This window comes from Capsicum annuum, chromosome 1 (genome assembly GCF_002878395.1).
Source record: "Capsicum annuum cultivar UCD-10X-F1 chromosome 1, UCD10Xv1.1, whole genome shotgun sequence".
Taxonomy (NCBI): Eukaryota; Viridiplantae; Streptophyta; class Magnoliopsida; order Solanales; family Solanaceae; genus Capsicum; species Capsicum annuum.
Window position 1 is genome coordinate 9218982 of NC_061111.1, and position 27277 is coordinate 9246258.

A 27277-nucleotide genomic window follows, 5' to 3' on the forward strand; every position below is an offset into this window, starting at 1 on the left:
TGTAAGTGGTAGCTCGTAGGTAGATCTAGTATATATTTACATCTTAAATACGCATACATTTCTCTTCCAATATAATTTCCTTTTCTTGTCTTTTATTCATTACGTGTAGACTCTGTCGACGAACATGGCAATTTGCAACACTTCACTTCTAATAATAATACATTTTCAAGTTATTTGATTAATCTTTGCTTGTGATGCCAGCTAAAACTTAATTTAATTAGGGGTGTGCATCGATCGGTTCGGCTCGATTTTACATATTATCGGTTTGGTTTATCGGTTTTTAAATATGTTAAACCAAAAACCAAATCAATAAGATATTTTTTATCGGTTTTCGATTTATCGGTTTTTAGTTCTTAACAATTCGGTTTTCGGTTTAACCGATAAGAAAATACTCATAAAATAGAAATAGTAGTAATTAACATGAAAAAAATCGAATCTCAGTTGCAAACAAAAATCCTACATAATTTGTTTTAATTTACAAAAATCTTCAAGTTTGAACTAAATGTTTTTAGGAGAAATTAAGAGTTTGTATAATTGAAATAATAGATTTGTTCATTAGTAGAGATTAAAGAGAAATTAAGAGAAATATATAATATAATATAATATATATATATATATATATATATTTCTTATTGGGTTATCGGTTTACCCAATAACCCAATAAGAAAAAAAACAAACCGAACCAATAACCTAATAATTTTTTTTCATAAAACCATTAAAAACCCGTTAACCCAATAACAATAAACCAATAACATTTTTATCGGTCGATTCGATTTTTGCACACCTCTAAATTTAATACTCACTCCGTCTCAATTTATGTGTCACCTTTCCAATTTCAAGATTCAAAACACATCTATCTTTAATTGAGATCTTAATTTTTTCATATATATTTTAAATATTTTGAATTATTAATTTTTGTAGAGTATTTTTAACGTAGTTTTCAAATATATAAAGTTTATTTTATAAATCTTGAAGATTTTATATCTAAATTCACGGTCAAACTTAAATTATTTGACTCTCAGGAAACTAAAAATGTCACATAAACTGAGACAAATGGAAGTATTATTTATTATTTTCCATGACTACGATGTTTAATATTGAATTCCTATAAATACCAACCTTCTATAGTCTTTTGCGATATCAACCAAAGCCAAAAATAAAAATCTACTTTAAAGTTTAAACACCTAAGTTAGAAAATATGGCTTCCAAGAAAACTACTACTCTTGCTCTATTTATCCTTGTGAACCTTCTTTTTTTCTCTCTTGTGAGTGCATGTGGCACTTGTCCAAGTCCAAAACCAAAGCCAAAGCCAAAGCCAAAGCCAACTCCAACTCCAAAGCCAACCCCGAGCCCCGGCTCAAAAGGCAAGTGCCCAATCGATGCACTAAAATTAGGTATTTGTGCTAATGTTCTTGGAAATTTACTTGGAGTTGTACTTGGAAATCCTCCAAAGAAACCTTGTTGTTCTCTCATTCAAGGACTTGTTGATCTTGAGGCTGCTCTTTGTCTTTGCACTGCCCTTAAAGCAAATATTCTTGGGATTAACCTTAATGTCCCTATTTCTCTAAGCCTTCTTCTTAATGTTTGTGGCAAAAAAGTTCCATCTGGCTTTCAATGTCCTAATTGAACAAACAACTATAACTACGCCTCAGTTCTAAATAAGTTGTAGTCAGCTATATGAATCTTCATTTCGTCACTATTACATATTTCGATTTAGTTGTTTGGATTTTTATTTTGGTCCTAGGTATGAACTTCTCCTATTAAGGATAAGTTCTAGTGTGTGGAATTTTCTTGTTCCCTTTGTAGCTTGAAAATAAGTTCCTCTTTGTATTTCCTAATGTACTTTTTATGCTTCACAATATACAGAAGTCTATTTTGTGGTAAGGTTTTAATTTTTTCGATTCTCCTTATGTCAATAAGTATATGTATATGAGTGCTCTATTCATATTTCTAATTGCAGTTGATATAATTAACATCATTTGTCACCTCTATTAACTTAATCTAATAAGATATTTGAGAATCGAAAATATTAAGTGTTTAAGTACTTGAATACAAGCAGAAGAGGTACATTTAACTAGGGCAAATATTCAACTTCAAAGCGACTAGGTAAGAGATCATGCACAGGTCACCAGTAGAACTCAATAATTTTGATTCAAACATTTTTACAATATCACTTAATCTATATCTATAATCTATAATCTATAATTTATATCTATATCTATAATTTATAATCTATATATATAATCTATATCTATATCTATAATCTGTATCTATAATATATAATATATTAAAAGTGTGAAGACCCTTAGAAAAGTGATTTAAACTTTTTGTCCTTCATTAAAAATCTCCGCAATAGATAAAATCATCTTTTTACATCATTAATTTATTATATAATTATATTTATAATATTAATTCCTAAAATATATAAAACTAAGAATTCCTAAAATATATGATAAAATAAAATATAATATTTATAAACTACTAAATATATGGTAATCCCCCCCTCCCCCTTCCTCATATTTTCCATATTTCCCGTAAAGAATTATGATCCGAAAAGAAAAAAACATTAAAACTACCCTAAATAATTTGTTTAGTTAAACATATAATAAATTACCTTAAATAATTTAATAGCATAATTAATTGTTACTTTTTCCAAAAGAAAAATAACTTTTTTTCATATTTAAAGAATCCCTTTCTTAGAAGAAAAGAATTTGAACTTCTATAAATTGATTATTATTCCTTTCACATCAATGTAGAGATATTATTCTCCCAATATTATAGTTTTCTTTATATCAGTCATGTGTAGATTTAATTTATTACAAATTATGTTTTATAATTTCTCTTTGTTATCGTCGTTCAAGATTTCTTTATTTCTTGATGATATAAAAAAAAATAATAAATATTTGCATTATTCGTCATCTTTCTCTTCTTTTTTTTATTTGTGTTGTAGGAATATGCAGTTTCTCAACAGTTTATAATAAGGTATTTCAGTTATATTTTCTATAAATTTTATACTGTTAGGCTATAACTTTATGATTTTTTTATGATTAATAATTAAAGAATCCTAAAATATATGATGAATAAATTTCTCTTTTTTATCGTCGTTCAAGATTTTTTTGTTTCTTGATGATGTAAATAAAAAATAAAGAATAAATATGTGTATTATTCTTCATCTTTCTCGATTTTTCTATTGATGATATATGCCTTTTTTTTCTTTTCTTTTTTTCTATTTTTGTTGCAGGAATATGTAATTTTTTAAAGATTTATATCCAAATATTTTTTTTAGTTATATTTTCTATAAATTTTGTATGTTAGACTATGACTTTGTGATTTTCTCTATAATTAATAATTAAAGAATCCTAAAATATATGATAATAGGGAATTAATAACTTAAGCTCAATAAAATAAAATTATTATTTTAATAATTTATTTGTGTGCAGAAAAAAGGTATTACTAATTCAATAATGCATATTATAAAATTTATTATAGTAGAACACACAAATTAAAAAAAAAAGTAGCATAAAGAAAGTCTTAAATACAATGCTTATTTATCAAAAAAAAAAATTGTATTATAGTTACTTTAAAATATTTAGTCATGTCAATAGTTTAGAATTAAGTGTTTAGGTTTATTTGAAATAATATGTTAAATAATTTATGAAAGAAAAATAAAAAATTTCGTAGTTTGGTGATTTTCTTTGAAGAAAAAGCTTTTGAATTTGGATTTTTATAAATTGAGAATCATTTCATTTTGCGACAATATGACAGGAAACAAAAATAGATTGAAGTGATTTTGACAAATTACTTCTTGAAAAATAACGAATGAGAAAAGATGTTGTTGCAAGTATAGTTTTTATCTTAAATGTTTTATGTTATTTTTTAAAAAAGTTATTTATATAATACTCTGACATACACACATAATTTATCTTTTCATAAAAATTTATTATAAATTAACGCGAGACACACGTGCAAAGCACGTGTGTTTGACTCGTATATTATAAAAGTAATTTACTCTAAACTCGATAAGTTATCTTGGATTCGTCTCTATTGGAGATTATTGTACGTACTAGCAAGAGATTTCATGACTACAACCTAGCTAGTTTACAAGTTACAACCAAACAACAACATATTCTCCCGTACCGTACGTGAGTTTGAAGTTTGAGCCGAAGTGACGGTGTTTGGATTTCGAAAGTTAAAAAGGAATTATTTTAATCATAATTCTTTTATATGTATTCTTTAAATTTAGTAATTACTAAACATAATATATTTTTTACGTAGTTTTTAAATATGTAAATTTATTTCAAAAAAGTAGAAGATTCTGCAGCAAATATACAATCAAGATTAAGAAATCTGAATATGTAAAAGCGAAAAAAAATGTCACATAAATATTATTAGGACGAGTATATTTCAAATGTTGAAAAAGAAAAAAAGGAACTCCAATTCAAAAGAAATTTGATTGTCATACTTTAATCTGGATCAGATCAATGCCATAGACATAATCATAAATTAAACTGGTCTCCACGAAATTACAAATTTCACCCATTTCTCGTATATAAACCTTACCCAAATACCAAGCACATCGATCCTTAACAAGGGTCTATTTTTGTAAGAACTTTATAAATTTATTTTTATTTTTATTTTTATTTTTACTCATAGAGATATCTGAAAGTAACACTCTATAAAGTATTTGTAAGTACTATGGTCATCCATTTCCTCCCTTGAAATTAGGGTGTTCACAGTTTTTCTACAGTATTACTAGTCACAAGAACAAGAGCTAAATAATGGATGATAATTCAACTCATACAATACGAGCTAAATAATGGATGATAATTCAACTCATACAACTCATAATTAATATTCCATCAGTTTCAATTTGTTCGACCCTGCCAAAGTTCGAACCCGGGTTGTTGATGCGGAAATGCACACTCTTGATCATTACTGGACTATGCTTCTCTAGCTTGTCAAGGGTGTGCAACAACATGTATATAACCATAAATATTTATATTTAACCTATATACTCTAAAAAAATTCCGACGAAGGTGTTCATCTGACCACCCTTCGTCGGTTGTGGCTCCACCACTGGTTAGACCTACTTTTCTTTTTAGTCCGCTTCAAAAACGATGATCAATTTTCTTTCTAACAATTCTTAAATTTCAACTTTCCATGTGACATGCTTAAGATCACAAGATTAAAGAATATTTTAGTACATCTGACATATTTTTAATTTAAGACCATGAAATTCTAAAAAAAAAAAAATATTTTTTAAACTCCATGTCAATCTAAAATAGGTAAATCAATTTGAAACGGATAGAATATTATGTTCATTTATCTGTTTGTCCATTCAAGTCATTTCAGTTTTTCCGTTTCTTTTTTTTGGGGGGTGGGAATCAGAGTAGACTTAGGAAAGTGATTTATCATTGATTTTTTTCATATAAATGGGGCCAAGGTGCTTTGGCAAATTAGCCACAAGTGAAAGTTCATGCATTACTACTATATATGTACTACAAATTAATGGTGGATATTCTTTAGACTTTGTAATTGATCTTGACATCCAACATTCTTTTTCATATAAAATGTCTTGTTAAACTTTCTTTTTACGCGGTTCGACAAATATGGCATGCAAGTTGGATACTCAAATTACGACTATATATGATAATCAACTTTAATTATATTGACATATTGTGATTTGGTACGAAAATCGAATTTCAATTTTTACAACTTTGTTTGTTTGCAATGTTTTTTCCAGAAAAGAAGCTCTTTCTTTTCAAATTTTGAAAAAGAAAAAAGAGTTTCAACTTCGTTGAAAACGTGAAAAACTACAAAAAGAAAAAATGCAAGAAAATGCACTTAATGTGCAAGTACTTCGCTCAAAAGGAATCAAATGTGTTGAGACGAAGTAAGAATTTGTAGTTTATGCGTTTTATATTCTAATTGTTTAAAGTTATTGAGTTTAATATTAATAATTTGAACATATTAAATAAATTTCTTAAGATAAATATAGAATTTAGATCAAAGTTACCGAGTTTGCCCCGTGTGCATGCAAACTTAGTAAAGTACTTCTAGTTGGGTATATCCAACTACTTTTGCAAACGACTTCTTTGAAAAAACTGAAAACCTATCCACTAAAATTGCTTCAAAAAATTCAAAAAAGTTGTTCAATGTATGACTAAGTACCTTTCACTCGAAAAGAATCCAAGTGCATGTGCAACTTAGTAGGTACTAGCTTGGCATATCCAACGATTCTTTGCATACGCGACGAGATATTGTAACTGGTAAAGTGATATTGATACAACAGTCCACTAAGATTCAACCCTTTATCATTGATCGATTTAACAAAGATAATAACTGAAATTACATAAAATGAATACATCAACACATTAATATTATCAAGTTCTTGAATTCAATTTATGCAGGAGCGAAATACAAAACATAACAAAGACACAATTCTCTTAGGATCATATCGTTTACACCTAGAGAAATTAAAAACAAGACTAGGGAACTCGTAATTATTTGCATTTTACCTCTAACGTACCTTGCAAAATACTACAACAAAAGAACAACATAATTAAAAACCTTAGTAATTCAGACAAGAGGAGGACATACAAAACCAGGAGGAGGAGTTAAACCACACGTTGCAAGAACTGAAAGTGCCAGTGGAAGGAAAATATTAAGGTTTAGAAGTTTAAGCCTTATAGTTGTGCATAGACAAATAGCAGCTTCTAGCTCTAGTAGTCCTTGTAACACTGGGCAGCATATATGTTCCACTGGATTCCCTATCCCAATATGCACTAATCCTCCAAGTACATCAAGGCAAAGTCCAAGTTTCAATGCATCTATAGGACACGTGGCAGGCGGAGGCGGAACAATACCTGGAATGCCTCCGCCTCCGCCTCCACCTGGTGGGCCGCCACCGGGAGGTGCGTAAGGAGGATATCCGCCACCACTAGACGGTGGTGGGAATCCTCCTCCAGGAGGATTTGTTATTGGTGGAAAAATTCCGGGAGGGTTTATTATTGGTGGAAGAATGCCAGGTGGCTTTGTGATTGGTGGTAGGATGCCAGGTGGCCTAGTGATTGGAGGGATTACAACAGGAGGATTAACTATAGGTGGTAAAACTCCAGGTGGCGGTCTAGTCACTGGGGGTGAAATGCCAGGTGGACGAGTGATCGGAGGCGAAACGCCAGGTGGACGAGTGATCGGAGGTGATACGACAGGTGGAGGAAAGACGATAGGTGGCAAAACCTTAGGAGGTGGCGGTTTGGTGGTTGGTGGATGAGGACGGGGAGTCGATGGTGGAGGGTGGGGTCTAGCGGGAGCCTTAGGTGGATGAGGGTGATGATGACCTGGAGATTTTGGAGGATGTGGAGGACGCGGAGTAGCGCCAGGTGGACTAGGTCGTTGGTAAGGTGGATAAGGAGGAGTACATGGGCATTGACCAGATGAAGCATAAGCTGGTGGTAACAAACATATTGACATGAAAATCATACTCATGTAGAACATTGCTGAAATCTTTGATGAACCCATAATGTCTCCTCCAATTTTCTTCTTCTTTTGGGGTTCTAAAAGTGTGGACGCATTATAAAAAAAAACTTTTATGTTCTTGATTTTTCTTATACACTATAGTTTATATAGGTGAATATATGTGTAACCCGTGAAGGGTTATTACTTGAAATTGAAGTGAGAGAGCAACACGTAGGTGGAGGAATTCCAAAGTGATAGGTGTTGCAATTGAAATGAAAACTTTGGATCTATGTTCTTTCATTGCAAGTTGCAACCTTCAACATCCAATCCGTGAATACTGATTAAATAGTCCGTGAATAGTTGCTTTTAGTACTGTATTTCACAAAGTGTTCATTTTGCACAGATTTTAAGGCACTTCATGTACTGTGCATTACATATTGTATTCTGGAGTTTCTCCTAATTTGTTTGGATATTGAATCCTCCTACTAGAATGCTAAGCTTGAAAGGGAAATTAAATCTGATCTTCTTTTCTATCGTTCTGAAAATAATTATTTGGTACTTCACATAACTGAAAATACTATGACAACTTGTATATATAATAATAATAAATATTTTTTACACTATCAAGCGTTCCAAAGAATATCTACTGATAACTCTCGATATAACTTTAACTCTTCTTTAATTTTATAGACCAAAAACATCGGCCACAAACGCCTTCATTCTATAAGTTACGCTGTAATCTGAAATATTAGCAAAAAATCTCAGTTTAATTTGATTGAAATGTCTCTTTAGCTTGCTCTAAAAAAAAAAAATCAAACAGTAAATAGTGAAGTATTCGTCTTGTTCATTTCACCAAGGCATCATGTGAACCTTTCTTGAGATTCTTTCAACTTCGAGGTTTCAGTCTTTCAGACTGGAAAAGGGAGCAAAAGAAAAACTTTTATTTTGGCCTCCACAGTCCACACCAAAGACGAATAAGTATGACGAAAAAATTATTGCAATAATTACCACTCGATCTATTGACTTTGATATTTAACACATATTCTATTAGTTTATTTGTCTACTTTAACAACAATAACAACAAAAATAAATATTCAGTGTAATTTCACAAGTAAAATTTTGAGAGTTGATCAGATTTCGTTTATCCAGACTACTTTACCCTATCTTTGTGGGTAAAAGTTGTTTTCAATCGACTCTTGATTCAAGAAAATCGTTTTTTGGGATAGATTTGAACAACATCATATACGAGTGAAATAAGTCATGATGAGAATATTGAAGAAAAAAACACTGAGAATATATAATCAATGTATACACACATTACCTCTCCAAAAATGATTGATAAGCTCAATCATCCAAAAAAGGAAAAGATATATACACCTATACATAATCTCTTCCATTATAGGAAAGTAAAATCAACTAATAAAAATATTAGCCTTTGTTAATTTTTTTTCTATTGCCGAATACTTGTTATCTATCTAGTTGAAATGGCCCTTCGCCTCTTTTGATAATTAACCAAGAAACTGTCATCCGAATTGATTTTGACTCTGTTTGCATCAAGTTTAATCCAGTTTAATTCATTCTTTCAATGATGTATATCACACATCACTAACCAAGTATACCTTCTAATTAATAGGAGTACTACCAAAATCAAGATCGATAAACTTATCTAGCTGAGTTGGTTAGCTACTTGAATTTTCACATTGTTAGTGAAGATTATTCGATTTTCCACCTTGTAATCCCTTTCCGTGTTTATCCTTCCCCTTCCCCTTCCCCAAACCCCAATAGGAAAAGATAAAAAACAGAAGCTAATATTAAGTATTGCTTTTCCACCAGAAATGCTATAAATAACAAAGTTAAATAATCCATATTTTTACCTTTTTCTGAAAAGAGTTAGTTTTGAGTGTTCTAGGAAAAAACAAAGTTTAATTAATCACCATTCACATGTCTTATTAGTCTTTACGCACCATATTCTTCGGTTTGAACTAATCAAGAATTACGTATTAAACAACTCATGACATATCTTTCTTTGGACTATTTTTGTTGGATATGAACAAATATCTCATATATATTAGTAGTTAAATAAAGGAAGTTGCATATAATATGCAGGAAATAATATTTTTAATGATATGGACGTATAATTATTGCTGTTGTGTGACATTTTTCGATAAAATCATGTGTTATTAGTTTGAAGAGATACAAGTAAAGAGATGACAGAACAATAGTATAGGTTCGATTTACTCTCTTTATTGGGTCAATAGCTTTTTCCACTCTCACACATCTAACCTATTTTTATTTTGTCAAAAAAAAAAAAGAAGTTATTTTTATTATATTGGGATCTATTAAGTTATTCCCTTAGTCTAAATTACAATTTTTTTTGTGTCACAAAATGTCCTCCCACTTTCAACAATCATGCTACTTTCAAGCATTTCTGTGGTTAAGTTTGCTGCTGTTCCCAATTTAGTAGTTACTATATTTTTTAAGTGTACTTTCTTAACTTATCAAATCCAAGAAAGTAAGAAATATCCCCTTTCTCTTTCTCGTTGAGCCTATCCCTTTTGAAAGACCGATTTTCCTAGAGAAGACATGCATGCATAACATTCATTGTTGACGTATTAGCAGAGCGAGAAATTCTAATAAGAGAATTCAAAAAGCTGGAAGAATATGTACCTATGACCTAAAGTACGAGGAATTCAAACAAGAGAATTCAAAAAGCTACAAGAATATCATACGTGTGATTTGTACCTATGACCTAAAGTACGAGGAATTCTAACAAGAGAATTCAAAAGGCTGCAAGAAAATCATCATACGCGTAATTAATTTATAGATGTAACCTAAAGTAGGTAATTTTTGAGTCACATTTGATCAGAATGTCGGACGATATAATAATATCGAACTCCGAAACGATAGTATGTTATGCACCAACGATGATAACCACAACTGGGATATGGCAAGGTGATAATCCTCTTGATTATTCATTGCCACTTTTCATAGTGCAATTGACCTTGGTGGTGGTTGTCACTAGACTTCTCGTTTTCATCTTGAAACCAATTCGTCAACCTCGTGTTATTGCTGAGATTCTTGTAAGTAATTTATACAATTCTCCAGAATTTAATTATATGATCGTTCCTATTTTCATTTTCATTATTTGTCAAGCATACGTCGTTTCATAAGGGGGAAACCCTTGATGTAATCAATCGTTGTGTGAACTGAGGTCGCAAATTTAAGCATAGTTGATAACCTCTTGCGGAAACATGAGGTGAAACTGCATATAGTAGACCTAATATGGTCCAACTTTTCCTCGGAGCCCATGCACAACGCGAGAGCTTAATTAGAGACCATGTCTGCATTTTATAGTGCACTAATTTAATGGTTGTTAGGACAATTACAATTGTATCTCTTATTTCTTGTTGGATAAAATGATCTAGAGTTGAGTATCTTATTGGTAAAGCAAATTCGACTATAAGAGGAGGACTGCTATAATCTTGTTAGCTTTGTTTTATAAACTACTTGTATATTAATATTGTGCAAAATGGTGGCAGGGTGGTGTAATTTTAGGGCCATCAGTATTGGGAAGAAGTAACAAATTTGCTGAAACAATATTTCCTCAGAGAAGTGTTATGGTTCTTGAAACAATGGCAAATATTGGCCTTCTTTACTTCCTTTTTCTAGTTGGAGTAGAAATGGACATTGCTGTGATTCGTCAAAATGGTAAAAGATCCTTGATTATAGCAATAGCAGGAATGATATTGCCATTTGTAATAGGGAGTTCATTCTCCTTCTTGTTGCATGAGAAATCACAAAATACCAAAGAAGGAACTTTCATTCTCTTCCTTGGCCTCGCGCTTTCTGTTACTTCATTTCCAGTTCTTGCTAGAATCCTCGCGGAACTCAAACTTATCAACACTGAAATTGGGAAGCTCGCGATGTCTGCTTCACTTATTAATGATATGTTGGCATGGGTTGTCTTAGCTTTTGCTATTGCCTTTACTGAGAATAAAGACACGAGTTTGGCTTCTCTTTGGGTGATCCTCTCAAGCATTGCCTTTATTTGCTTATGCTTTTTTGTAGTTAAGCCATTGATTGGAAGGAGGATTAAACAGACCCCAGAAGGCGAATCGATTAGTGAGTTCAATGTATGTCTCATTCTCTCAGGGGTTATGATTGCTGGATTCATAACAGATGTTATTGGAACACATTCTGTTTTTGGTGCTTTTGTCTTTGGTTTGATTATCCCTAGTGGTCCTCTTGGTTTGACCCTTATAGAAAGGCTAGAGGACTTTGTTTCGGGGCTTTTGTTGCCCCTTTTTTTCGCCATTAGTGGTCTCAAGACACAGGTTAGTGCTATTGATGGAGCAACAACATGGGGAGTTTTATTTGTTGTTATAATCCTGTCTTGTGCTGGCAAAGTAATAGGTGTAGTCCTTGTAAGTTTTTTCTACCAAATGCCGTTTTATGAAGGCCTTTCTCTTGGTTTCCTCATGAATGCCAAAGGCCTTGTTGAGATGATTGTGCTCAATGTTGGTAAAGACCAAAAGGTAATGGTAATTGTAACACATACACTTTCATCTATTTCGTGGAAAAACCCTCTTACAGAAATGCATGGTAAGGCCGAGTACAGTAGACCCTTGTGGTCCGGCCTTTTCCCGGACTCTATGCATAGCGGGAGCTTAGTGCACCGGGATGCCCTTTTTACTTTTATCTATTCGTCATCACACAAAACTCAAAAGTACTAAATACTTGTGTAAATGCAGGTTCTTGATGAAAAATCTTTTGCTATAATGGTGATTGTAGCATTAGGCATGACTGCAGTAATCACCCCCATTGTGACAATGGTCTACAAACCATCAAAAAATTTCACCCCATACAAGAGAAGAACAGTTCAAAAAATAAAATTGGATAGGGAATTTCGAGTAGTTGTCAGCATCCACACCCCTAGAATCGTTCCAACAGTTATCAGTCTTCTTGAATCTTCCTGTCCTACCAAGAAATCACCAATATGCGTATACGCCCTACACCTTGTCGAGCTCACTGGCCGTGCATCTGGAATGCTTATTGTCCATAACATGAGAAAATCAGGGAGGCCAGCTATGAACAGGACACAAGCTCAATCGGATCACATCATCAATGCATTCGAGAACTTTGAGAAAAGTACAGGATGTGTCTATGTGCAGACTCTCACTGCCGTCTCCCCTTACTCCACTATGCATGAAGACATTTGCGTCACAGCTGAGGAAAAACGTGTGGCGTTAATCATCGTCCCTTTTCACAAGCAACAAGCAGTTGATGGTGGACTCGAAGCTACAAATCCAGCATTCCGAACAATTAACCAGAATGTATTAGCAAATGCACCTTGCTCCGTTGGAATACTAGTTGACAGAGGCTTAAGTGGATCTGCAAGGTCCACAATGAACCAAGTTTCTCATCATGTCGCGGTGTTATTCTTTGGAGGACCAGATGATCGCGAAGCATTAGCCTATGCTTGGAGAATGAGTGAACACCCAAACGTTAATTTAACTGTTATGCGTTTCCTCCCTGGAGAAACCGTAATTGAAACAGAAAGATCAGACTCAACCAACAGCAGGAATGACCATAGTATACTAACAGTTGAAACAGAACGCGATAGGGAAAAACAGCTCGATGAGGAATATGTAACACACTTCAGGACGAAAACAGGTAATGATGAATCAATAGCTTACATAGAAAGAGTAGTGAATCATGGAGAAGAAACAGTAGGAGCAATAAGGACTATAGATAACTCACATGACTTGTTCATAGTTGGTAGAGGACAAGGCACTATCTCCCCATTAACATCAGGGCTAACTGATTGGAGCGAATGCCCGGAGCTTGGTGCTATTGGGGATCTATTAGCTTCTTCAGATTTCGCGATGACTGCTTCAGTATTAGTGGTGCAACAATACGTAGGAATGGGTTCAGGGGATCCCTTAGCCATTCCGGATAGTCCTAGCCAGCATTCCGAACACGTCAACATTGAACAAACGAATCGTAGGTCACATAGCAGCTATACGTCACAAAGCAGCTATAGAGAACAACTACAACAACAACAACAACCTGATTTTCATTCACAACATTGAAAACTTGGTAGGATTCTTGTCCATATCAATTATTTTTTTTTGTTAACTATTCTTGAATTTTGTTACTTGTAAAATGTAAAGTTCTTTTATGCTTCCTACTCTCAACATATCATTCATACTTGATGTATATGGTATTCCATTGAAAGAGTAAAGTGAAGATAACGTATGAAACAGTTTTATTTTCCTTTGTTGCTTCTATTGTTCTCTTGGTTCCAATTTTAAACATTACGATTATTATGAATGTCGGACCCTTAACTCCAAAGGTGAAACTAGAATTTCTAGAATATGGATGCGCTACTAATGAATGGCGATAAAAAACTTAGCATTCAACCAAGTGCACCATTCAAATCCTTTCCCCGTGAGGGCACTAATTCGAAGAAGAACATTGTGTAGATAAGAAAAAGATACTAATGATAATAAGCAATTACAAAACTCAATTGATTTTCATATTTATCATGGATATTTTGTTTCATTAGTAGTAATGTATATAATGAATAAATCACAACAACAATCACCTTGACCTTGTCAACCTTGATGAAATATTGCAAAACTAAACCATCTTATTTTTATTTTTTTTGAATTCTAATCCATCTTATTCAACCTATTACGTTGAATTATCTTTTCTAAACAATGAGAAATTTAGTGAAACATAAACACCTTAGATGAGTTTCTAAACGCTTGTTAACCACCTTACCATATTTATACCTTGTCACAGTTCTTCACATGATTCAAGATGGAGTTTTAAGTTTTGTGCACTGTGTACAAATATTCTACACTATCAGATAATTTGATCTGCTATTGTAAGTTACCCAATTATTTACATAAAAATTGAAAAAGGAAAATTATGTAACTTGCAATAGCAAGTCAAATTTATCTAATAATGTAGAATATTATGAACACTGACAGTGCATGAAACTTAAATTCAGATGGATATCATACCCTAACCCCTTCCAATAGAAGGTGTATCCTCAGATTCAATTTGTTTGTTTAGTTTCAACTTGTCACGAAGTTAAAAAAAAAAAAAAAAAAAGATGATTTTTGAATTTTGTGTTTTGAACTAAAGATATAGAACATATCGAAATATTCTTAATCTTATGTTTTAAACATGACATGTGAAAGGTTGGAATTAAATAGTCGTCATAATAAGAAAGTGATATTATTTTTTAAATGGATTATTAAGACCCAAAGTAAAACCAACAAAGTGAAATTGAAAGGAGAGAGTGGCAATCTTTGTGCAAGTATTTTCAATTTCAGAGTGTCCTCAACATGTGACTTGTGGTATAATTGTATGACATCCTTCCTCAATTGTTCATCAAGCCCTACTAATGGTCTTCCATTATTCCTCAGTTGATCATGTACAAAAGTGTACCCTTGATATCAGCTCTTCTATTTCTGACTCATGAATTTTTCATCCATGCTCCAGTTTTATTTTTTCAATTCCAAGGTATTACTAACATGGATTGTGTTGCAGTGGTAAGCCTCTTCGCCCTTAATCAGGAGTCTCGGGTTTGAGTCCTGAATATTGAGAAAATCCTGTTGGAAATCTCACTTCAAGACTAGGCGTTACAGTGCTATATCCAAATTAATCGAAGCTCTAACGCAAATACCGATCGAACAGGGAATAAAGAAAAACATGTTAGTCTTGATGGTGGCAAGTAGAGTTTCTTGATGGTGGCAAGTAGAGTTAATATTGTCACATGTAGCCTAGAGGCTATTCAACACGAAATATTTTTCTTGTAGTCGATCATGTATCAAAACAAAAAGGGTAATGTTTCTTTTATACAAGATTTATCACTTAATTAATATTATATAGTATTTATGTTACCTTAGTTAATCACTTAATCTTGATAAATAAACATACTTTAGTTTATACACTAAAAAGGGCAGCCCCGTCAAAGCTACCCGAGTGCGAGTCTGAAAAGAGTCGACCACAAAAATCTATTGTATACAATCACTTTAGTTTATATAATCCTATATATGCTACTTTTTATAATTTTTCCTTTCTTTTTCCTACCGTATACTGCATTTCTGCAGAAGTAAAAACAGTATTTTGGCTGTTTGTTTTTTCTTAATTTTCTAGTACCCAATATCTACATTAATACCCAATTAAATATGAATTCATACATTACATAGCCTTCTTTTAGGAAGGACTTTTCAACAAAATCTTTTTTATTGTCAGAGCTCAAATGACGAAATTCTGATTAAACATAAAGAGTGTCAATCATCCTATCACGGCTATATAAGCATACTGTGGCTGTTTTGGTTGGCGTTTACTTCAAAAAAGATGCTACTATAATTTTATCTTTAATCATCGACAAAACTCACATGTGAACCTAATCAATTGGCAAACTTTTTGTCATCAAGATTTTTGTTTTTGTATTCTTAAATTTTTTGGCATCTAAATAAACTTTCAAGGCATTATACTTAACTAAGAGTATCTCTCAACAGCATCTCACTCTATTTTCATTTGCGTTTAAGTTATATACAATTAAAGTATCCCAATTATTTGAATTTCATATCTTAATTGTTAGGTGTACGAATTTTTTATCTAAACTATCACCAATTATCTATCAATCACTCCTTAATTATCAATAGTTCACTTTTCCTACCTAAATCATGGTGATATTTCAGATAGGAAAAGTAAACAATTGATAATGAATTGTATTTGATAAATATATTTAGTGATAGTTCGTGTAGAAGACTCACCACAGTTCAAGTATGAAAATGAAAATCGGATATTTTACCTGTGATTTTGACCCTTCAATGTTAAATACTAAAAGGCTAAAAGTGCTTAATCAGATATCGCAAGAATTGAAATTAAAATTTATTAATAATTGAGTGATCAAAATATTATCTAACTCGTGTAAAGATTCTCACATGTAAGACTCCTACAAACTAAAAACAGAAATTATATAGTGAAAATAAAAGCTACATTTAACAATAGATAAAGTTATCTGATAATAAATATTTAAGAAAAAATTATGCAGCCCATATATAAAAATAAAAGCCTCTTCCCTTAACCATTAGTTATATTCTTTTTCCTAGCCCTAGACTTCTTACCAATGTGATGAAATAGGGACATTAATTAAAATTGTCATGTAACGTTATAGGTCGACAAACACTTGACAATACTAAATTGTGGTCCTATAATGCCATATGTTATACGTGTTAAAATTTATGTAGTTGAATCTAGAACATCCATAAAATTGTGGTCTCCTTTACTAGCCATGTGTCATTTCCACAAAAGATTAAGATAAATTGAACACATATGGAGTAGCTTTTTTACATTTCTTATCGAAACAATTCACAGGATATTCACTATGATTTTTGTAAGAAGAAAAATAATTATATTCACATGATAGTTTGGGAACTAGTGAAAATCGAATGACATTCTAATGATAAATAAGAAATAAAAGAGATTGAGAAAGATAATGATTCAATGAGAGTTGAAGAAAAGACTAGAGGAAAGTCTTAAGAAGATGAAAATGTGTGGTGAGATGGTTACGATTCATCGATTTTCTATTAGAAATTTGAATTTGAATCTGAAAATAAATAGTTCCTTAACAAAAAATAATGAGGAAATCAGAAATTTTATCAAGTGAATTCAAATAAGAAATACATTAATATATAGATTCTTTTATTTAAAACGAATTCAACAAGTTATATGTACATTTAAAAAAAGACCTATATAAATAATTTTCCAGGAATAAGGAGATTTTAATTGAATCTCTTTCACTAGACAATGATTCATTATTGATAGAGAACGCTTTAGTATCTACTACCTATCATTAGGACCTTCTTGCTATAATTTAATTAATCTTGAATTAGAATTATTTTGCATTGGAATATTTTGAATTTCATCCTTCCATGCTTCATTTAGTCCAGTCCCTCCATGCGACTAACATTGCAAATTAATTCTTTTTACGACGCGAGAGATGCTTCCTTAATAGTAATAATTTTGACTTAAATTCTATAAATGAATACTTAATTTGTCTATTTATTCATGTCTCCATCATATCAGGAGTTTAACTTACATCGATGGTGTAATGCAAGTTTAGAACTAGAACTTTTATTACCAACTGATAGTTGAAATATGTCTTTTTTCTCCCATGTTTAGTTTGCAAGGTAATTAGTTAGTCCATTCCTTCATGTAAACTAGCTTTTCAAATTAATTCTTTTTATCACTCTAGAGGAGCTCCCATAATAGTCATGATTTAGAACTTAATAATTTTGATTCAAATTTAATAGATGAATAATTAATATGTGGATTAATTCATGTCTTCGTCATCTCAAGAATTTAACTAACATAGGTCGATAATGTAATGAATATTTTATATTATCATATCATTCTTATATATTGTAATATACATATTTGTCTTATTTTCAGAATTACATATTGCACTTTCATGAATGATTGTTTGTAATTAACTACATTTTGCATGACCTGATACACTGATGGTATAAATATTTTCTTACGTTATCTATGTATATATAACTTTAACTGCAATATCAAAGCATGATATATATAAACTCGACAAATATTTGTCATTTATTACTCATGATGATACAACAATAAGAAAGGCAAACAACTAGCTAGCCTTCCTTCTAAATATACTGAATAAACTACATATAATAATTACTCCTTTGAAAATAAACAACTATATAAGCGTACAAAACACCAAAACACACACTGAAACAAAATACAAAATACTATATATGAAAGTGGAAATGTAGCTAGCTTGATAAATTATGCACATTGAAAGTTCTTGGGAACATATTTGCCACAATTGTTGAGCAACAAGCTGAGGGAAAGTGGAACATTGAGATTAATTCCCAACACATTGCCTTTAATGGCAGTGCAAAGACAAACAGCAGCATCAACATCAGCAAGTCCTTTAATTAAAGAGCAACATTTAGTCTTGGCTGGGCTACTTCCAATGACAAGGTGCACTAAGTCATTTAACAAACTGGCACAAGCTTTTAGCTTAAGTGTATTCTTTGGGCACTTTCCCTTTGATGATGGGGTGGATGGGGAAGAGGGGGTGGAGGGGGTAGGCGTAGGGGTAGGGTTGGAGGGTGGTGGGCATGGGACATAAGTGGAACTAACCATAGTCAAAAAGAGAATGTTCAATGTGAGGAGAAGAGCAATGGAGGCAAACTTAGCCATTTTTTTAAAAACTAGCACTCTCAACAAATGAATGTGGCTACTAGTAGTGAAAATGGTGTGTGTTTTGGTGTTTGAAATGATGAAATGAGAGGGTATTTATAGATAAAAATGATCGATTTTTTTGGCTATTTTTTGTCAATTTTTTGAAAACAATGAAGAAAATTGAGTGGCCCGTGTGGGCTATCGCACATTTGCACTACAATTGTAAGAGAATATCAAGGCAAACACAACTTAAGATCAGACTATTATAGAAATGGTGGGGATGATTGGGATTCCGCTTTTAATCAAAAATCTCGAATTTGAGTGTTGAAAATAATAAAAATTAAAATCTCGAATTTGAGTGTTGAAAATAATAAAAAAAAAACTTATTGGGAGTGCGTCTCAAGTGATGAAATCTACAATATGCAAATTTAAATTTAATTGTGTTGTAATACAAATATACATATGAATCTTAAACAAAGAGATAAAACTATTACGAATTTTAAGCTTGGAATTTTATGAATTTAGTTAATCTTTTATTATTTATCTCTTGAATTAATATACACATTTAACCTTCCATTTTCACGTGGGACTTGCATTATTCTGCTTAACAAAGGCAAACTCAGGATTTGAAGAGAGGGATGCACCATTATTTTTAACATAGTCATGTAGACTATCAACTACATAATTTGACATACAAATCTTTTAAACTTAAAAATTATAAAAAAAATTATGGGCAAAGTATAAACTTTCAAATGATCAAATGATATTAATTTAGTACTAATACAACAGAAGTAGACCATCCTTTCATACTAGAAATCGACTCGTTTTCATATTTTGAAAATTATCAATGATTGCATCATTGCTTATATTTACAAATATATCCTTCTCAATTTAACAAACTAAACAATCCCTTAAAAATGCATCATCAATACTGCTACGCAATTCATTCTTGATATGCTTCATGGAAAAGCTCTCTCTACAGTTGCAGTAGCGACTGGTAAAATCAACGTCAACTTCACAAGTAAATACACAAGAGAATAAGTCACCACAAGATTTGCGTTAACCAATGCTTCTGCCAAATCACCAATTCCTTTCAAATTAGAGAATATAGGATCAACACGTCGCATGTGTATATTGAAAGTATCAAGTTGGTAATTAAGCTCTCGAAGCTTTGATTCACCAAACTCATCCAGATAATATTTGACCAATATCATTATTTTTTCCTTATCAAAATTAGCAAGAACATTAGCTGGATTCAAGCTTGCCATACCAAGGAGCAAGTTACCACTCACAACATCAAAACAATTACTAAGCTCTTGAAGTTGCAAGTCAATTATAGCATAAAAGAGCTCAACACGTAAGTGAGTGAGTAATAACACTAGAAGACCAACTCTTTGACTTTTTGAAAAGATAAAACTCATCCATCTTAGGCATCAAGATTTCATGTTTATCACAAAATACACAAACTCCATTCATTAGAGAATCTCATCTATCATCTCTCAACAATTGTAATCTTTTCTTAGTAATGTCAAGAAATTTCATGGCATTGACAATATCTTGCTCTTTCCTTTGTAATGATGCACTTAGCTCATTGGACATCACCAATATCTTCAACATCAAGTGAAGTAAGAAAGCAAATTCAAATTCATTGATCATAGTCAAAAAAAACTCGACTTGTAATCTATCATTGGGATTTGAGCCTCCATATTTAATCGCATCAAGCACATGATCTATAGATGAAAGTAAAATAATAAATTTATCTAGTGTTCTAAAATGTGAACCCTTACGAGTGTCACCTGGCCTTTGAAGTCCTTGTTGTTGATTTAATCCTTTTCCACTTTGAATTTCACCACTTTCTAGGAGTTGCTCCAACATTTCTGCTTGATGGTCTCGAAGTTGATCTCTACGCTTAAAGGATGCTCCTACCACATTAAACACATTAATAATAACATCAAAAAATTCATCTATGAGCAAATATTTTTTGGCAACGGCTACAAGTATCAATTGCAATTGGTGAGCAAAACATGCAATTGGTGAGCAAAACAATGAATGCAATATGCCGATGGAGTTTCCTACAAAATCAAAGCTTTAAGACCGTTCATTTCTCCCTGCATGTTACTATCCCCATCATAGCCTTGTCCACATATTTTAGATGTACTTAAAGAGTGTCTCATAAGAAAAGAGCATATTGTTTCCTTCAATATTTTTATCGATGTATCACCAACACGAACAATAGAAATAACTCACTCATTCACTTTACCTTTTTTGGTAACATACCTTAATGCAACGGCCATTTGTTCATTGTGTGATATGTCTTTGGATTCATCAACTAAATCCCTAAAAAATCTCCATCCAAGTCATCAATTATAGCTTTCACGGTTTCTTGAGCACAAGAACTCACAATATCCTTTTAAATTTTTGAAGAAGTCATCATAGCATTTTTCGAAGCATGTTTTAAAATAACATTGTTCAAATCGGGAAGTATTTTTTCTAGCCATTTCAAAAGACCTAGAAAAAGGTCTTTATTTTGGAAAGATTCACTTTCATCGTGACCTCGAAAAGACAATCCAAATTTCAAAAGGAACTTTGCCACGGTAGTTGAAGCCTCTAAATGAATACGATGCACACTTCTTATTTTTTCAGATTGCTTGCTCAAAGCAACTTGAATTGATTGAGATTGATTCTCAAAATCTAGCATATTACTGAAACATCTTCTATGGACGTTATTTACTTCACCAACATGTAATTGAAATCGCTTCAAACTATGATTCCAAGTCTTAAAGCCGGTTTTTGTGAAAAAATCACCTGCATTGCCCTTTATATAGTCATTTTTGAATAAATAGCAACACAAACGAAACACAGCATCTTTCTTCACACTATACTCCATCCACCTAGAATATGAATCTTCATACCACGTCGAATTAAATCGACGCATTTTTGTTCCAATTCTAGTTTGAGGAAAGTGAGAAAGAATCGGTTGACAAGGCCCTTGTTGAATATAGTGCCTTCTCACTTGATCTCGTATTGTAGAGTCACATTCATGAATTGATTTTCTTTCTACGGAATCGAATTTTAGTGAATTCACATCAAACTCTTCTATAAGAGGATAAGAATTGTCTTTAAAACTAGAGCTTGGTTGAGGAGAATAATATCTATCCATTTCAATTCACAAGAATCAATAACAAATTCCTACAAAATAAAAAATTCATCGAGAATATAAATAAAATTAATTATTTATTTTTAATCAAAGTCTATGAACTTAAATAGAAGCAAGAAAAAATATAAATAAATTTTACACACTAACTTTCTAGCAACAAATAGATATTAAAACCATTTATGATTTAACATTACCCAAACTTAAATAAAAAAAATAAAAAAATGAAAGGAAGAGATGTATACCTGTTAGCATCAAATAAAGAATTGAAATTGCTCCTTGTTACCTTGTTTGGCTTTTGGAAGAATTTGGAAAATACCGAATAGAGCTTGAAATTTAGGAAAAATTACGGGGCTTGGGACTGGGGAATATTTATTACCTAGATATATTAATTAAGGGTAGTGTGGGGCCAGCTGAGGTGGTTGCCTGGCTGGTGGTAATTAAATGTTAAGTAAATGAAAAAAAGGGCATCCATCAAGATTCGAACCCGTAACGTTGGGGCTCGATGGATGCTAACATTTGAGTTTCGAACCAATGCACCCAGACTTGTTTTACTATTAAGGGTGCACAGTTAAATATATTAACAATTTAGTAGGATATCTATACATATATATACGATTTTAAAAAAAAAGTTACCGGGTGCACGTGCACCCTCACGGAATCACGTGGTCCGCCTCTAATTGGAGCCTAATTAAATTTGAATTTGCATCGAAAAGTTTCACATTGGAGGGTAAAACGCTTTCTAACAAACGCAACTTCGTATTCAGGTGGACTCAAACCCGAGACCTCTGGTTAAGGTTGAAGGAGTATTTATCACTCTACCACAAATCTTTATTTATTAAGGTATAATACGCCACTCTTTTCTTATTATTTCGTTTAAAAAAATGACACCATTTTAATATTTTAAAACAATTAACTTTTAAAAGTTTTCATTTTACCTTTATTAGCTTGCTTTAATGATATAATATTCATGCCATATTTAAATTTATAAGTTTCAAAAAAAGTAGTTTCTTTTCTTCTTAATTAAACTCCATCTAACTCTACGGTAAAATATTGCAATATAAACTAAAACAAATAAAGTAATACTATATTCTTATCGTTTATAGGATATTCTTTTCTTCTATAGTATTTCAGAGAATAAAAAAAAACAAAAGGAGAAGAAGAAAGAAAACATTGTGATGATAAAAATCTGAAGCTAAATAGAATTTGTGTGCTATCAGCTAAGAGAGAAGAGAGAGAGTAAGAGAGAGAAAGAGAGGAAATTGATTCTCTAACTCATGCTGAGCAAAACAATAACCGTCTCTGTATTGAACTGTATAGAATGAATATATTCTTCTCTTTTATATGCATGCTACATTATTGATAGTTGTACATCACTAACTAATCAGCTAATTAGTCTAATTAGTTTAATCTATATTAACTAACTCTTGTGCCAACTGTACAATGCAAAGAGTCAATTGTACAATTCAATTAAGTCACTGTTTTTGTTTCATTACTGCCCCTTAAGCTGGCAGGTATGAACACATCCAAAGCACCCAGCTTGGAAATCAAATATTCATGCTGTGATCTAATCAAACCTTTTTTCAAAATATCTGCTTGTTGCTCATGCGTTCTTAAGAACAATGGTTTAATCAATCCCATTTGGATCATCTCCCTAATGAAGTGACAATCTATTTTGATGTGCTTTGTTCTCTCATGATATACCGAATTTGTTGCAATTTGTAAGGCTTCCTTACTATCACAATATAGTTTTACTGGCATTTCCAGGTCTTCTCCTAATTCTTTGTACAATCCTGTAATTCACACTATCTCTGAGATTGTAGAAGTCATGCTCCTGTATTCTGACTCTGTTGAGCTTCTTGAAATGATTGTTTGTTTCTTGGACTTCCAAGATATCAGAGAATCACCATGTTTAACTAGGAAACCTGTCAATGATCTCCTAGTGTTTGGGCATGCTGCCCAATCAACATCACAATATGTTGTCAGCTTGTTTTATTTCCTACTACTCATCAATATTCCCATTACAGGTTGCCTCCTTATGTATCTCACCACTCTTAGTGCTGCTTCCATGTGAAATCTCTTTGGTGCTTGCAAAAACTGACTTAGTGTTTGCACTGTAAAACATATGTCTGGTCTTGTTAGAGTTAGGTAAAGCAATCTACCAATTGATCTCTAATATGATCTCATATCTTCCAATATTGGATCATCCTTTACCACAGCTATTTCATCCATTTCTCTAGTAGTTAGTCTCGTATTGTTGTCCAGTGGTGTCCGGGAGGGCTTTGCTCCAGTAAGACCAACTTTCTCTATCATTTCTAGAGCATGTTTTCTTTGATTCATCAATATTTCTTTAGTAGACCTTCTAAATTCTATCCCTAGAAAGTACTTTAGAGTTCCTAGGTCTTTAATCTTAAACTTAGCATGCAACTTTTGCTTGGCCTGCTCAATTAACTTTAAGTCATTCCCTGCTATCATCATGTCATCAACATAAACCAGAATGATTACAATTTTCTCATTGTGTCTTCTTATGAATAATGAGTGGTCTAGTTTGCACTGCAAGAATCCTGAAGCAATCAGTGCATCTGTAAGTTTCACATTCCATTGTCTGCTTGCATATTTAAAATCATACAAGGATTTAACTAGCCTACAAATCAGTCCATGAGACTCCCTCTGCCTAGAAAATCCTTCAGTCAGGGTCATGTAAACTTCATCAAAGAGATCACCTTGAATAAAGGTATTATACACATCCATTTGATGGATATGCCATCCTGAAGCAACAGCAATTGACAATACACTTCTGATAACAACAATTTTCACCATAAGTGAAAAGGTATCTTGGTAATCAAGACCCTCTCTCTGGTTATAACCTTTAGCCACCAATCTAGCCTTGTATCTTTCTACTTCACCCACTAATAGGATGATTTCCCGGAGATAGAGGAACTAACTTCCAAGTATGATTGGCTTCAAGTGTAAGAATTTCTTCTTGCATTGCCTTGATCCGCTTAGGATCAGAACAAGCTTCCTTATATGTCTTGGGTTCAGTAACACAAGAAAAAACAGCCAAATAGTATTGATAAGTAGGTGAAAGATGAGCATGACTTAACACCTGAGAAAGTGAATATAGAGTGCTTACATAAGCATTATTGGAGATGTAATCAGTCATCCAAGTAGGCTACTTCTTGGTTCTTGTGGACTGTCTAGGAACAACCTCAACAGGCACATTAATAGCTACAGAAAGTGTGTCATCAGCATCAACTGACATGGTGTTGTATGCAAGTGGTCAACAATTGCATCATGATCAGCCTTAATAGGAGAATGAGGTAATATTTCATCAACCTATATTGAGTTTTGAGAGACTGGAATAAAAGGATCAATAGAGAAGTCCAAAAATATAGGAGTAGAAAGAGACTTAGTTTGAAAAGGAAAAATATTTTCCTTAAACAAAACATCTCTCGACAAAAAAAAAGAGTGAGTAACTAAGTTATATAGAACATAGCCTTTAGTTACTGCAGAGTACCCCATATGAACAGCAGGGATTGCTCTTGCATCAAACTTATCCCCTGGAAGAAGCTTCTTGACAAAGCACAAGCAACCTAATATTCTTAAATGAGTGAGAGTAGGGATATGACCATGGAAAACTTCAAAAGGAGTCTTTCCCTCCAAAGCAGAAGAAGGTAATTTGTTCATCATGTATACAGCTTCCAAAATACAATGTCCCCAGAACTTAAAAGCTATTAAACCCTGAAATATGATTGATCTGGCTAGCTCCAAAATATATTTGTGCTTTCTCTCCACGAATCCATTTTGTTGTGGAGTGTAAGCACAGGTTATTTGATACATTATCACATGGGTGGAGAATAAGATACGACAATGTGCATTCACAAATTCAGTCTCATTATCTGACCTAACCATCTTTATAGTTTTGTAAAACTGAGTTTGCACTAATTGAATAAAGTTCTTCAAAATCATAAAAATATTATTTTTTAATTTAGTAAGATAAACCAAAGTCATTTGAGAATGATCATCAATAATTGTCAGGAACAATCTATAATCATCAAATGTTTGAACATGAAAAGGGCCCCAGACATCCAAATAAAGTAAATCAAAAACAGCTGCAGACTTAGTTTCACTAAGGAAAAATGGCATCCTAGTATGTTTAGCAAGAGGACATATATCACATGTATCTAAAACAAGTTTACAATCATCAAAAGTAACACCAAAAAGTTTCTGCATGGCTCCAATAGCTACATGTCCCATTCTCTTATGCCACAACAATATATCCACCTTATTTTTTATAGCAATCAATTCCTTAATAGGTCGAGCATGGTGTTGTTCTTTCACTTTGTGTTCAAGTAAGTATAATCCATCATTTTCCTTACAGTCGCCAACACTTTTTCATTTGAGAGGTCCTGGAATATACAGGAATCAGGAAGAAATTTGATTGAACAATTCAACTCTTTGGTTATCCTGGAGACTGACATCAAATTATACCTAAAATCAGGTATATATAATACATTTCTAATGGTGTGATCATTCAACACCTCATAAGAACCAGTATGAGACACATGAACCACTTCTCCATTAGGTACGTGAACATTTTTGTCACTAACACATATTTGTGTTGGTTTTAATAACTCAATATTAGAGGACATGTGGTTTTCTGCGCCTATATCAATTATCCATTCTGTCTTATTATCATTTACACAAGAAGCAGAAGCAATATCTGTGTTTTCAACCTCTGTAACATGAGATGCAGAAGAGTTACCTCCCATGTTTTCTGCTTCTAATATAGACAGCTTGCTTATGCTGCATGTTCTTTCTCAAGAGATTGCATCACCTTATTTCAGTAATAAGGATTCTCTAGCATCTTCATCATTTTGTCATAGTGAGGATGAGTGTAAGAAGGCATCTATGAACCATGATGGCCATCATCACTAATTGACACTCATTTACCATGTGCATAATCTGGAAATCTAGAATTTGGAAATCTAGTAGCCTCTTTCTTTACATAGTAAGTTCTGCCTCTAGCATCATCTCCTCTCATATTGTATGACTTATTTCTAGGATCTCTATCTCTTATGTTAAAATAAGCACTAACTCCGTTCTTTCTTTTTGACTTGAAATCAGGGGGATTACCATGAAGTTTGAAACAATCATCCATAATGTGACCAGTCAACTTAAAATACTCATACTTAGAATTCCAGTGAGGATTCCTTTTATACTTATTAGAGGTGCTACTTTTGTTACTCATTAAAGCAGTTATCTCTGCATTTTCAGAAGGCCCAATGGTATGAGCAATCACCTTTTGGCTTTCCCTTTCAATCATCATAGAGTATGCTTGATTGACAGATGGAATTGGGGCTAACATAAGAATTTGCCTTCGAGCTTGTTCATATGAGTCATTGAGTTCCATTAAAAACTATA

General features: G+C 32.5%; 5 protein-coding genes across 5 annotated transcripts; 2 read left to right on the forward strand and 3 right to left on the reverse strand.

The window, feature by feature from the left end:
• Positions 1-1122: 1122 nt before the first annotated feature.
• Positions 1123-1884, forward strand: LOC107867449 (lipid transfer protein EARLI 1). The gene has a single exon (XM_016713703.2). The coding sequence runs from the start codon at positions 1199-1201 to the stop codon at positions 1625-1627; it is 429 nt and encodes a 142-aa protein (XP_016569189.1). The 5' UTR covers positions 1123-1198; the 3' UTR covers positions 1628-1884.
• Positions 1885-6374: 4490 nt separating this feature from the next.
• LOC107867459 (36.4 kDa proline-rich protein) lies at positions 6375-8016 on the reverse strand. Its single transcript, XM_016713713.2, has one exon. It carries the CDS (start codon positions 7519-7521, stop codon positions 6580-6582), a length of 942 nt encoding a protein of 313 aa, XP_016569199.2. The 5' UTR covers positions 7522-8016; the 3' UTR covers positions 6375-6579.
• Positions 8017-9934: 1918 nt separating this feature from the next.
• On the forward strand, positions 9935-13745 carry LOC107867468 (cation/H(+) antiporter 15-like). Its single transcript, XM_016713725.2, has 3 exons — positions 9935-10538; positions 10998-11993; positions 12210-13745. The coding sequence occupies exons 1-3, from the start codon at positions 10326-10328 to the stop codon at positions 13548-13550; spliced, it is 2550 nt and encodes an 849-aa protein (XP_016569211.2). The 5' UTR covers positions 9935-10325; the 3' UTR covers positions 13551-13745.
• A 4327-nt stretch (positions 13746-18072) lies between these two features.
• On the reverse strand, positions 18073-18802 carry LOC107852707 (14 kDa proline-rich protein DC2.15). Its single transcript, XM_016697746.2, has one exon. It carries the CDS (start codon positions 18715-18717, stop codon positions 18298-18300), a length of 420 nt encoding a protein of 139 aa, XP_016553232.2. The 5' UTR covers positions 18718-18802; the 3' UTR covers positions 18073-18297.
• Positions 18803-19658: 856 nt separating this feature from the next.
• Positions 19659-21634, reverse strand: LOC107862140. The gene is made up of 3 exons (XM_016707641.2): positions 21241-21634; positions 20496-20621; positions 19659-20014 (listed from the first exon to the last, which is right to left on the reverse strand). Exons 1-3 carry the CDS (start codon positions 21632-21634, stop codon positions 19659-19661), a joined length of 876 nt encoding a protein of 291 aa, XP_016563127.2.
• Positions 21635-27277: the final 5643 nt, after the last annotated feature.